A 14553-nucleotide genomic window follows, 5' to 3' on the forward strand; every position below is an offset into this window, starting at 1 on the left:
ATCTTGTTCTTTATTAGTATGACGTGTTCTGTATTCACTAAACGTGAAGTTGTTTTACAGCTTTACAGACAGCAAACAAGGTGATTGTGCTTTTATAAGCTATTTACTTCCTTCACTTTTGAAAATTTGTAAAGCTGTACAACACATATGTACACTTATGTTAAAAAAACCCGCATTGTTAAAATAAAACACTTGACACAAAACAATTGGTGGACAAACATCCATCTAGTCTGATCAATATGTGAATTTAGTAGATTATATTAGCCTAATTTGCTAACAAAAATACGCTAGCTTAAATGCTACGAATGCTAACGTATTTACGATTCTAATAGCAAATCGCTCACACGTAACTCCACAAACTGTAGCTGTAAACGTAATCACAAATGCATACACAAACATATATTAGCTGAAACAACTTACAGCCTTATGTGGGCCAAACCAGAGCGCAGCTATCACTTATCCATGTCAAACGTCTGAGTCTACTTCTCAGTCATACAAGGCTACAGTCCAGCCAGACCACATGCAATCACCAGAGGGCAGTTTATCCACTATCATGAAGCAAAATTAGTGGTGCAACGATTTATCGAACTCGAGTACTCGAAAAATGATTCAAATTAAATTTTGCTGCTTTGAATATTCGTTTAGTTGCGTAATGGTTTATTTTGAAAGTGTTTGCATTTAGCTTTATTGATTCTGGTGGATACACAGCCCTCTAGTCTGCCTCATTTCACATGGCTGAATCTAGCATATTTTTGTAAAATAAATATGTAACTGCCCGTTTTTTTGCTCTTTTAACAAAGAATCGAGACTGTTTAATGTTCAAATCTATAAAGAATTTGGGGATTTAAGCATTTATTCACCAGAATTTTCACTGGAAAAGCTGTTTACAAATGGCGGCAGCCGAATTGACGAACAGACTAGCCTTGTACTTCGACATATTTACGTAAACTAAATGCGTAACTGCCCGGGTTTTAGCTCTTTTAACAAAGAATCGAGACTGTTTTACGTTCATATCTATAAAGAATTCGGGGATTTAAGCATTAATTCACAAGAATTTTCAACGGAAAAAGCTCTGTTTACAAATACAACAATAATTGATGCGGCGATGCATCCCGATGCGGGGCATGGACGATTCGATTCGATGCGGACAACAAGCCGAATCGATTCAGCACATTTTAAAACATATAAGTACGTTAAAAAATCTTCCGGTGATGCTACGGATTTGCTTTCTCCATTTGTACTATTATTCTCATGTTTCATTTTTTTACACAGCGCATAACTCTGGTCAAGTTTCCCACCAACCTCATAGAAGCCAAAATGTCTCCAGATGTCTGCTTTCAATGTCTTAGGTGCATCAATAATCTTTCTCGCTCCCTCTTTCTCCGCTTCAGCCATTGTTATGTTATGTCCTATCTCTTAGAGGTTAGATCTTGTGCCCGAACCCGATTAACATTTTGGGCCCAACCCGACCCGAAATGTTAAGCATTCACGTTTGGGTTGGGTCGGGTTGGGCTGCCGCGCCAGACTAATAAATTATTAAAAAAGGGATAAAAACGAGAGCAGGCTCTCTGTATTGTGCATTTGCTTGTGCACGCACATGAACGCCGTGGCCCGCATGTTTTTTTTTTTTTTTTATATTAAACTTTCCCAGCGTTATTTCGTTGTGTAAATGCTTTTATAATGATCATTAAGAAAACTTACGTTTTTTTTCTGCCAACTGAGAATTCGTTACGAAAGACACTTTTATTTATGCACACGAAGGCAACACAATTGTGATCCTTTTGAATCTTCTCCTGTGTGTGTCTGCAAAACCGCGTTTTTTTTTTTTTTTTTTTTTTAATATTAAACTTTCGCGGCGTTATTTGGTTGTGTAAATGCTTTTATAATGATCATGTTGCTTGTGTTGCCTCATGATTCACGAAAAATATACTTTGCTTTAGAATTTTAATGCATCCCAGGCTTTAATGCATCGCGATGCTTTGCCGAATCGAACCGAATCGAATCGTGACCCTCTGAATCGAATCGAATCGTGGCCCTCCGAATCGTAATCGAATCGAATCGTGATGGCAGTGCCGATGCAACCCTCTATTTACTAGGGCTGTCAAACGATTAAAATTTTTAATCGAGTTAATCGCAGCTTAAAAATTAATTAATCGCAATTCAAACCATCTATAAAATATGCCATATTTTTCTGTAAATTATTGTTGGAATGTAAAGATAAGACACAAGATGGATATATACATTCAACATACGGTACATAAGGACTGTATTTGTTTATTATAACAATAAATCAACAAGATGGCATTAACATTATTAACATTCTGTTAAAGCGATTCATGGATAGAAAGACTTGTAGTTCTTAAAAGATAAATGTTAGTACAAGTTAAAGAAATTTTATATTAAAACCCCTCTTAATGATTTCATTTTAATAAAGTTTGTAAAAATTTTCAATCAAAAAATAAACTAGTAGCTCGCCATTGTTGCTGTCAATAATAATTATGGTGCTGAAGCCTGAAAACCATAAGATCAGTCGCACCCAAGCGCCAGCAGAGGGCGGAAAAACACCCAAAAACACAAGTCGAAATGACACTGCTGTCTTTTTAATCTGTTTGAGCGGGGCATGTGCGTTAAATGCGTCAAATGTTTTAACGTGATTAATTAAAAAAAAAAAAAAAACGCCGTTAACGCGATAATTTTGACAGCCCTACTATTTACATAAAATAATTTCTAACTAACCGTTTTTTTTTCTCTTTTAACAAAGAATCGAGACTTTTTTACATCCATATCTATACATAATTCAGGGATTTAAGCATTTATTCACAAAAATTTGCAATGGAAAAAGCTTTTGTCTGTGATTCCACTTGGTCAGCTTTGACAGCCACGCCAAGAATGCAGGCCCCTTATTAATCGGCGCCGCGCCCCGTCAATAGTTATGAAGTCTATGGACGATTTTAGACTTTGTCGTTTTCTGTATGGCTCCCGTGGAATCACATTTTAAAATTTGTTGGATGTTTTGGCTCTCTTGGTCAAAAAGGTTCTGAAAATATTCACAGACACTCGAAGACGAAGGACGTATTTGTGTCCTATATACGCATTTGCGTCCTATATGGTATACTGGGGGCGGGTTTCAATCAGCTTCGGCTTCTCCCGTCTGCCCTTTTCTTTTCGGGTTGAATTAATTGTAAACACATATAAATGCTGTATGTTTGTTCGGATTTGTCATGCCTGAGGGGTAAATAAATAAATAAATAAATCCCTGACTTAAACCCACCTTGATCTATCTTTAAATTCTGCTTTTTTAAACTTCTTTTTCATATATATATATATATATATATATATATATATATATATATATATATTTTGGTCATTAATTGTACACTGCACATCCACGTTACAGCTGGGTCTCCCCCCCCCAAAAAAATCCCATGTTAACCTAATTTGTATGCAGTATACTGGTTGATAGAGAAAAATGATAGAAAATAAAATATACATTCATAAATTTGTAGTTTTATGCATTTTTTATGAAAGTATTCATCGGTTAAACTGTGCAACTGAGGAAAACTTTGCATGTCCATTTACATTGCGCGCCCCTGAATCTTCTACTTGCACCCCTAAAATTTTGAGTTAGGGGCCACAGTGGTCCTCGTAAAAAATGTTAGTCCGGAGCCCTGGACAGTTAAAATTGTTACAATGACAACTGTTCCGATGAACTTTGTTTGTAGTTTATCGATATTTTATAACGGCACTATTACTTCACTTTACATAATTTTTAATGGGAAAATGAACTTGAATAACTATTTTTAAACTTTGTGTCACTCATGAGCTGGCCTAGTTTACATTCCAAAGTGGTGACATGTCATCAGCGCTTTTCGGATTTCTTATGGTCTGGAGTTATAGAATGTCAAAAATCACAGCAGCTTGGAAAATCTGAATATTGAACACTTAAAAAAAAATCTCCAAACGGGCAAAAAACAGCAAGAATTACCACTCGGCATTCCAGGAAGTGACACAAAGTTGACATCCTCTTTTGCCTCGGCTTTTAACCCCCCACCCCCTCCGACGGAGCCACATGTTGGATGTGCACTCCTGCCTCTTTCTGTGCCCCCTTGGGGCCTATTCCCACCACGAGACAGATTACAGTGGGCGGAGAGAGGCTGCCAAGGAAGAGACTGGCGCTCGGGTTAGACCCACGTAGCAAGGGGTTGTAAGCCACGGCGGCGGAACGGGTGGTGGCAGGAATGGGGGCGAGGGGGATAAGCTGCTCTGAAGGTTGAACCTCTATCCAAAATGATCGGGGGGTGCAAAGGATTAGGGAGGCTCTGAGGAAGACATCTGCCTCTGCGCCAAGCTGCGCATTATCAAAGACGCCGGCGCTTCCCACATCATCAAGTTTTCATGAGAAACGACGGCGGGAAATAGCAGTCACAGTGAGCGGCCCCCTGAGAGGGGGGGGGCAGAAGAACTTATACCTTTTTCCACCTCTTCACAAATATGAAAAAGTTTGGGGGACACCTCTCTGTTACACTTTCAGTGACTGGGAATGGGGAAAATGGAATGGGTTCACTTAATTTCGTAAATTATAAATCAATCTGAATCTCAAATTATATTGAAACACAAAAATAAAACAAAATAAATATAAATTTATCCTTAAGGGATTCAAATTAACCCTTAGGTGCATAGGTGGGTCAAAAATGACCTAGTTAGGTTGTTTTCTTCAAATATCTTCGGAATGGTAAATTGTTATTAATTCATATTCCAGGTATTCCTCAAAAAACATGTTTTTGATATAATGCCATTCAAATTTTTGATTAATTTTTTATACATTTGAAGAAATTCTCATTTTTGTATTACTACCCTAAGCTTCCACATGTGGGTCAAAAATGACCCACATGCATGCATATGGAATACAATGGGAATCTTATCAACTTTGGCTGTCAGGAAGAAATTTACCATGGACCACACAGACTAGGTATGTAAAAAGTGACATCCCTTAAAGTGCCTGTGACATGAAAAAGCATGTTTATTTCATAATACACGCGGTATTTTATGCCCCTGAATGATATGGACCGCTTGGATGTGTGTGGAAGCGATCGCTATTTTTATTTAGTTTTTTTGAATCCCGCGCCATGAAAATGAGTGACTTCTGGCTTCGGTCTTGCATTGAGGAGGAGGGCGCTGTGATGTGTACGGTAGAAGACGTCCTCTTCACGCTACAGTGTACTGTTGTGTATGAGAACGAAGGATTCAGCTGATTTTGCGGATTAATACGTTTATTTTTCGCATCACGCCAGCCAAACGGCTGCAGAAAAATCATTCTGTATGAGGGAGAGGCGTATGCGCCTTTTTGGAGTTTCAAAAGGTTCCCATTCACCGTGGATATTTACTGTGGGACCATTGGACTGACGAGGAAGTGAGTAAACATCTTGTTTTGTATTATGTCAAATACGAATACAGCGATTACAAAGTAAACACTACAAACTTCCTTTAAATAAAGGACTACTTATGTTTGATCATTAATAGGCATGTAAAAAGCTCTCCTAATGCTCATTAGCAGCAGCACGTTAGCTGCACAACAACTCCAGCCACCCTCCTCCAGGAACGAACTGTAAATTGCTCTCCGCTGGGCGGTTTGCCGATCCGCGAAGACAATCGACAACCGGGTCGTCATGTCAAATAATCCAGGCTAGTTATGTGTGTTTTTTTCGCTTCGAAGACTTTGAAAATCACTCGGTCCGGGTTAGCATGTCGGCTAGCTGTCACGCCTTCTGGTTTGTTTACATTCTCCAAAGCCGGGGAAGGGAAATGACATATGTCCGATTTAGGTGTCATAAAATATCGTTTGGGAGGTGCGACAGTAAAGGTGAAGTCGACAGTTTTGACCATTATGGAGTAATTTTGCCATGTCGTCCTGAATAAATGCATTTTTATTATTTCATATTGCATTCAGCACAAGACTGTTATTTGTCATGACCATGCCATACATACAGAGGGGTATAGATAGGGGCTACATGTGATTTTCCGCTTCGAAGACTTTGAAGCATCACTCGGTTCGGGTTAGCGTGTCGGCTAGCTGTCACGCCTCTTGGTTTGTTTACATTCTCCAAAGCCGGGTAAGGGAAATGACGTAAGCCCAACTTAGGTGGCATAAAATATCGTTCGGGAAGTGCGGCAGTAAAGGTGAAGTCGACAGTTTTGACCATTATGGAGTAATTTTGCCATGTCATACTGAATAAATGCATTTTTATTATTTCATATTCCATTCAGCACAAGACTGTTATTTGTCATGACCATGCCATTTATTTAGCAATTGGGGAAAATACTTGGATAAAAAGAATATCCTGTAAAAATATTGAAGTAAAGAGACAGAAACACTGACATTTTGCTGCTCTCTTCATCGCGTTTTCCTCGTTGTGAATAGTTCCCCCTTGACGGGCTGACTGGTCCTTCTCAAGCCATTTATATAACTATTGGGGAAAAATACTTGGATAAAAAGAATATCCTGTAAAAATATTGGAGTAGAGAGACTGAAACAATGACATTTTGGGGCTCTCTTCGTCGCGTTTTCCTCGTTCTGAATAATTCCCCCTCAATGGGCTGAATAGTAAAACCGATGAGCCCAGTCTACCGCTGACGTCATCCACCTGTTGGGGACGCTAAAGCCCTATAATGGTAGGCGTGGCTAACCGGCAGATTAAAATACTAATTTCTCGTCATCTGTGCTTTGCTAAATTGTTGTATATAGTCGAATCGTCTCAAAATATGATTCTAATTCACATAATAATACCATTTAAGACTTTTTTTCTCGTGTCATATGCTCTTTAAGAAGATTATTTTACGCAGCAAGAGCTGATACGTGTACTGTAAGTATTTTGTCCATATAGTGTTTTGTGTGTGTGTCTTTCATGACTCTTTTTATTATTATTTATCAACAAATTAATCTACTTCATAACTAACTAGCTAACTAAGGCTAGGTTCATGCTGCAGGTCCTAATGCACATTTCCGATTTTTTGTCATATGTTTTTTTTGGCGTACCCGTTCAGACTGCATTTGTCCATTGAGCCTGTTCAACTATCACACATGCGCTCTAATTTGCAGTCCGAGATGCGCTGAGCAAACTGGCCCACAGGAGCATTGGAGCAGAGAAAAAACCGAGCATTGTCAGGCTTATCCTCAACCCATTTTATTTTTTTTATGACTGTTGTCAAGCCCGCTCCTTCCTCAAAAGCTACCTTCAAGCTAGGCGCTAACGCTAATGCACAGCTGCACCGCTACCGTAGCACCCAGTCTCCCTCGCTCTTTGCTGATGTTAATTGCTGCATGAATTCCAATTTGTGGGACTTGACAGTTCGGACCGCAGCCACATTCTTGAAAAATGTGGCCCGGATGGGATTTTAACCACATACGAAATTGACCTTGATCGAATTTGAAATGGTCCACTTTTATGCGACTTTTCCCGTTCAGTCGAGTCGGAAAAACACGAAAAAATCGGATTCGAACCTAACCTAGGTTAGCTGACATTATAGTGTGTGTGTATATTTATTTATACAGCTACATATTGTTCTATTGAAAACACTACTCTTATGTTTCCTTATCCAAAATGTCGTAGCTGCTAGATTTACAGCTGAAATGGTCCTACAGATGTTGGATGATGGAGAGGCAGTGATGGCGTTGGACTCAAGTGTCCAAAATTTCTAATGATGAGGCCCCAGACAACTCAACAGGATCAATCTGACTCATAAGATTCCACTTATGTGTCCTCTGAAGAAGAAAGTGTCCAAATCATGGCCAACAGAATGAGTTGGTAGGGCTCTTACTAGAGAGAGTTACCTCCCACCCAGGGCAGAACACAGAACCACAATATCCTCAGAAATCGGTCAGTGCCTCCACAAGGGCTTAGCACCGCTGTCTCACCAAAAAGATGCATTGGAGCTCTTCATCATTGATGATAAAAAACAAGGAAGGATAAAGTCTATTGCTGTTTTTTTTTTCTCCCCAAAAATTTTTAAATTAAATCATAAAGATATTTCAACCATGAAATCATTCTTGTGCGGCCCTAAATATAATACTAATTAATATACAAGTGATTATTCTTCACCAAAATGGAATAAAAACACATTCTAATATGGGTCCTTTTTGACCCATTTATGGAAGAGTGTAGGGTCCAGTAACTTGTGCATCTAAGGGTTAAGAAAAAAATCCTTATCAATTGCAAAGAATGGAAATGTCTTGAAACTGTTAGTCTCAAAACAAGAAATCTTTGTGTTTTTTTTTTTTTTTTTTTTGGGATAAAATAATATATTGAAGGAGATAGTACCTTTTCTTGCAGGCAACGTCTGACTGTTTGCATTATTCTAACACACTTAATATAATTAATCAGGGAATAGTATCGTTTCTTACTGTTTGACTGTTTGCAGTGCTTAATTTGTAAATCATAAGGTGCCAGAACGCAAAGTACATATGGCAGCGCAGGGATGATGGCACGGGGACAGGTCCCGGAACATAAGCAGAAAATGGTGCTGAAAACAAAACGCAAACGCCCACTTGCCATGCTGTGGGACTTTCCTTTTTTTCTTTCTTTTCTAAGTGCTTTTCAGACTCGTTTTGAACCATCTTCCTTCTTTTTGAAAAAAGACAGAAAATGCAACTGTCTTTTTGGCATGTTGAAATACCGGTCGATCCTGGCTGCTTGCCCCCGAGATGCCGCAAGTTTTTTTTAATTTTTTTTTTTTTTATGTCAGAGGCGTGATTTGTCGGTCCAGCTTTTCAGTGCATCAACAAATCTCCGACTCTTTCAAATGACGTAAATTTTTTATAAACAACATTAAATTCTTGGAATTTGTTGTGTAAATGAATGTATGCATATTATTATTTTATTTTATACTGCAATGTCCATAACTGTGTAATAAAGCACACGGTCCCAGTGTATTTTTGTGTGAGACCAAGATTGAGCTTTTTGGCAACAAACACTCTAAGTGGGTCTGGCGTGCCACGAAAAGCTGCGCATGCTGAAAAGCACCTCATACCCACTGTGAAGTATGGGGGTGGGTCGGTGATGCTGTGGGGCTGTTTCACTTCCAACGGCCCTGGGAACCTTGTTAGGGTGCATGGCATCATGAATGCTTTGAAATACCAGGACATTTTCAATCAAAATCTGTTGCCCCCTGCCCGAAAGCTGAGGATGGGTCGTCACTGGGTCTTTCAGCAAGACAATGACCCTAAACATATGGCCAAATCTCCACAGAAATGGTTCACCAGACACAAAATCAAGCTCCTCCCATGGCCATCTCAGTCCCCAGACCTTGTTTTTTTGGCAAAAGGGGGTTGTACAAAGTATTAACACCAGGGGTGCTAATAATTGTGACACACATTAGTTGATTAGTTTCTTTATGTGGGATTTTTCCCCCACTGAATGAATGCACTTGTATTGAAGGTTGGATTTTTGTCTTTTTTTCCATTCAGGTCCCATATTATTTGAATTAAAAAAAAAATATTAGAAGCTAAAAAACACATCTTTTTCAGGGTTGCCAATAATTATGGAGGGCACTGTATATCTATTAGTATTATCAAACATTATTTCATATATTTTTTTATGAATAAATAAAATTGAAATAATAAACGTAAATAATACTTCTACTATTACTATTACTAAGAAACAGAAATACACTCCGGTTACGGCCCCCTGTTAACGCTCTAAATTTGTTTTATTTTTTTAAATGTCACAGTATTTAACTCATTGCCTGCCATTGAAAATGACAGACATCCAATTAATTTAAAACTGGCAATGATCGCTGCCAGTCAAAATGAACTGGACGTCGAGTGCAGCCAGTAGCAGCCAACGAGTTAAATGAGTACCCTATAAAAGTAAAATGTGAAACTGTCCAGGACAGAAATATTGGGGTACTCCAACATTAAAATTAAAAGAAGTGAAATTAATTTCTACATTTCTATGTACCGACCTGATCTTTCTCCATAACCTCCAACACACGTTCCCATATGGCTTGAATGACGGCGATGTCTTGTCGTCTGGTGACGTAACAGTGGGCCTGAACCACATGGGCTAGAGACAAGGTGCTAATGGTGGCTTCCAGAACCTTCTGGACGTGGCTTAGCAGCAAGCTGACCTGCACATGGGTGCCTGCCTTCACTAGCTGCAAGGTACAGGGAACCAGTGCGATTTGGCCTGCACAGAAGACTGTATCATCTACCTGGAAAAAGAAATAAAAAGGACACGTTTGGTAATTATACCACTTATTTTCATAGTTCCATAAATAATATAATGTATAATTTACTTTCATATTTTAAACTCTTAAACAAATTATGTCACAATTTAAAAAATGGTGTCTGTAAATAGGTCACGGATATCTACCACATAACTATGGCTTAATTTTATTTATTTTTTTGTTACTGTCGCATTTTCCCCGATATGTTAGATGATAAATAAATGAAAAAGATCATCTTGACCACTCCTTGATGTCTGCGATTTCTGCATCGCGACCCTTGTTACAGTGGGGCAAATAAGTATTTAGTCAACCACTAATTGTGCAAGTTCTCCCACTTGAAAATATTAGAGAGGCCTGTAATTGTCAACATGGGTAAACCTCAACCATGATAGACAGAATGTGAAAAAAAAAAACAGAAAATCACATTGTTTGATTTTTGAAGAATTTATTTGCAAATCATGGTGGAAAATAAGTATTTGGTCAATACCAAAATGGACTTTCAACTCCCTCCTCGACCCCTGGCGTCAAAATGATAACAATAACGGTGAACAAAAATCCCAGAACCACACGGGGGTACCTAGTGAATGACCTACAGAGAGCTGGGACCACAGTAACAAAGGCTACTATCAGTAACACAATGCGCCGCCGGCGACTCAAATCCTGCACTGCCAGACGTGTCCCCCTGCTGAAGAATGTACACGTCCAGGCCTGTCTGCGGTCTGCTAGAGAGCATTTGGATGATCCAGAAGAGGACTGGGAGAATGTGTTATGGTCAGATGAAACCAAAACAGAACTTTTTGGTAGAAACACAGGTTCTCTTGTTTGGAGGAAAAAGAAAACTGAATTGCACCATACCCACTGTGAAGCATAAGGGTGGAAACATCACTCCCTAAACCCATCCGTACCTGTTCAGACCTTCCCACATTCAAAAAAACTGTTAAAAACTCATCTTTTTAAACTAGTTTTTAACTTATAATTATTTTCTTTGTTTTATTCTGTTCACGTTGTTTGCTGTTTTTGTTCCTACTGCAAAGCGTCTTTGAGCATTGGTAAAAGCGCTCTACAAATAAAATGTATTATTATTATTATTATCATGCTTTGGGGCTGTTTTTCTGCAAAGGGACCAGGACGACTGATCTGTGTAAAGGAAAGAATGAATGAGGCCATGTATCGAAAGATTTTGAGTGAAAATCTCCTTCCATCAGCAAGGGCATTGAAGATGAGACGTGCTTGGGTCTTTCAGCATGACAATGATCCCAAACACACAGCCAGGGCAACAAAGGAGTGGCTTCGTAAGAAGCATTTCAAGGTCCTGGAGTGGCTTAGCCAGTTTCCAGGTCTCAACCCCATAGAAAATCTGCGGAGGGAGTTGAAAGTCCGTGTTGCCCAACGACAGCCCCAAAACATCACTGCTCTAGAGGAGATCTGCATGGAGGAACGGGCCAAAATACCAGCAACAGTGTGTGAAAAGCTTGTGAAGAGTTACAGAAAACGTGTGGCCTCCGTTATTGCCAACAAAGGGTACATAACAAAGTATTGAGATGAACTTTTGGTATTGACCAAATACTTATTTTTCAACATGATTTGCAAATAAATTATTTAAAATTCAAACAATGTGATTCTCTGATTTTTTTCCCCCCACATTCTGTCTCTCATGGTTGAGGTTTAACCATGTTGACATTTACAGGCCTCTCTAATATTTTCAAGTGGGAGAACTTGCACAATTAGTGGTTGACTAAATACTTATTTGCCCCACTATATATTACCATGTTTCACCCATATAATCCCCCATAAATCCGGCTGTGGCCATTCACATCAGTGTTTTGACACTCGATGATACATGCTACATGGAGTTTTTGGATAGAAACAAGGTAAGTACGCGATAATATCTTGTTAAATTAAGGTGTCTTTAATTATGCTCTCGCCTGCTCTCACCTCCAGTTAGGGTTATGCTGTTTAATTTATTATTATTATTTTTTTTAAAATGCCCTTCTGTTGAAAATTTTTCTTCCCCCAGAAATCTGAGATTTTAAGCTTTACAATGATGTATTACGCATGCATATAGGACAATTATGAAATTTGGCCAAATTGGGGGTCTCAGAGCAGAACTTCAAGTCACCTGAGTGTTTTCCATCATATATCTAGTGTGTATATGTCTGTATGTACATTTTTCTTTTTATTTTATAGATTTAGTTTGACCTGTGACACAAATAAATGATATTTAACATAAATATTTTCTGCTAACTGGGACGTAAAATTGGAATTTTTTAAAATATAGCCTCTAATTTTAGCAAAACCAGATTTTTAGCTTTTTAGTGGCACTTTTTCATTTAGTTTGGACCCAAGCAACACAAATAAAATGATTACAAGCCACGAACAAACATTTTGTTTTTCCCTGCAACATGGTGTAATAAGCTAAATCTCTGTTAAATACCTCTGACGGGGTCTTGCATAACTAAAGTCGGGCTTGGATCTATCTGTTTAATGCGTAGAGACGACCGAAGATGAGGGGTGGTATTACTGAGGTCAGGTATTTAGAGACCCCGTGTGGGAGGTCAGCAGTGAGGCTTTTGGACACTAGCGTGTGGTCAATGCAAATATCTGCTGGTGATAATTGCCCAGCTATGCAGGGCGCCAATGTGCATAAGCGAAGCCCACTGAGGAGAATCGAGATCTGGTTAAACTGACAACCGAAATAGGACATTGTCCCAAAAAACTGCTATTTGCCTTGTCAACATGCAATTTTGCAAATTCATGACTTAAATTTTCAGGATTCATAGATGTGTTCAAACGTGTTTGCACCCCTTAGTTAATGCCACAGTGGTCATGGAAAAAGTACTTTCCCTGCAGTAAAACGTAAAGGAGGCGGTGTTAAATTCTGAGGGTGCTATGCTACATCTGGCACAGGGTTGAGTAAAAAGTGCCTCCTTAACCCTTTAACACCGAACGTGTCGGCAGCGACGCGTTTATGCATGTTGTCTTTGAAGCTTCGTCACGCTGTAATTACGTCACCCACGTGCCGCTGGTTGGTCTCATTTGAAAGTGCGGAAGTTGATGTCCACGCCAGTTTTTTATCTGAAGTCAATCGACCATGAAAAACGGGAGATAATGTCATTTGAGTTTTATAGTTTTATTGCACTCATAAATATGCATTAAAACGCTGCATGTACCATGTATCTATCTCCATATTTCCATCATTTCTTGTCCTTTTTCAAAACCGAACGCAGCACAAAAGACTACATATCCCAAGATCCGTTGTGATGTCAAGAAGGACGAACCGAATGTGAACATTTTTAATAAATTGCCGAGCTAGGCGCCAACTAAGGAAAAGGAGGCATGAACACCGGTTGGATTGCGCAAGCGACTTTGAAACGTGCAGAATGAATCGAAAACTAAATTTAGCGCAAGCTAATGCATTTTTTCATCAACTCAAGGAATAGCATTTGTCGTTTTCCTCGGATTAGTCGGCGTCTCGGCGAGTAGAAGTGACAGCAGCGCTCAAACGGCAGAAGAGTAGGCTGTGTGACGTTGCTCAGTGACCTGTTCAAAAACAAACTTTATTGAGTGCGCAAAAAAAAAAAAAAACTATCGGGTCGCATGCCTGAAAAAATTGAACTGAACTACTTGTCAATATTTTTGAAAATACTTTTTTCCAATGTTATATATATATATACATATATTTTTTTTTCTTCACTATGAATCTTTTCAATTTTTCTATAGATGTGTGTTCGAGAAGCTTGATTGCATGTACGTATACTTTGGATAAGGTGATGGGTATAATACCTAACTTCACAAAGAGATATCCTCCAAACCGTTTTTGTCTTAGATGATATATATATAATTTTTTTCTCACTATTTTGCACTGTATATAACCCGTTTTGACCATAGTATGTGTAAAGGCCAAAAACGCCTATGACCATACCCGCTGTTTGTGTTGAATAGTCAAACATAAAACTATTCAATCTTATTTTTTTCTATTGAATGTTTATCCTAACAAGTTGAATAAATATTATCAAGCTTCAAAACGGTTGGTCGAGCATGTTTGGTTGCCAATGGGACACCAACATTACAAATTTTGAAAAAATATTTTGGGATTTTTTTTGTCTTTTTGGGTCCAAAATGTGGATTATAATTGGTCAGTGAAGAAAACAACAGTTTGGACATGAAGTTCAAGGTGTCCTGAAAAAAGGGACCCAACTTGGCCACTGTGAACATTTTTTTCTTTGAAATATAAAGGCAACATCAAATGCATGCAAATTCGGCCAAAATAGGCTTAGGTGTTAAAGGGTTAACTCCAAAGCACAATGCTGAAAATCCATTTTAAAGCAATAA

The 14553-nt window shown here is 38.7% G+C and overlaps 1 protein-coding gene across 2 annotated transcripts in view; it reads right to left on the reverse strand.

Annotated features, from left to right (window-relative positions):
• The window catches only part of dph6 (diphthamine biosynthesis 6), a 198813-nt gene that overhangs the window by 31089 nt on the left and 153171 nt on the right, over nt 1-14553 (reverse strand). Inside the window, exon 13 of one of the 2 annotated variants that reach the window (XM_057859083.1) lies at nt 9958-10206. In XM_057859083.1, the coding sequence (XP_057715066.1) occupies nt 9958-10206 (249 nt within the window). Of the gene's footprint in view, nt 1-9957; nt 10207-14553 lie in introns of those variants that run through there. The other variant, XR_009067117.1, reaches the window with a different exon arrangement.

Source organism: Corythoichthys intestinalis, chromosome 15, assembly GCF_030265065.1.
Source record: "Corythoichthys intestinalis isolate RoL2023-P3 chromosome 15, ASM3026506v1, whole genome shotgun sequence".
Lineage (NCBI taxonomy): Eukaryota > Metazoa > Chordata > Actinopteri > Syngnathiformes > Syngnathidae > Corythoichthys > Corythoichthys intestinalis.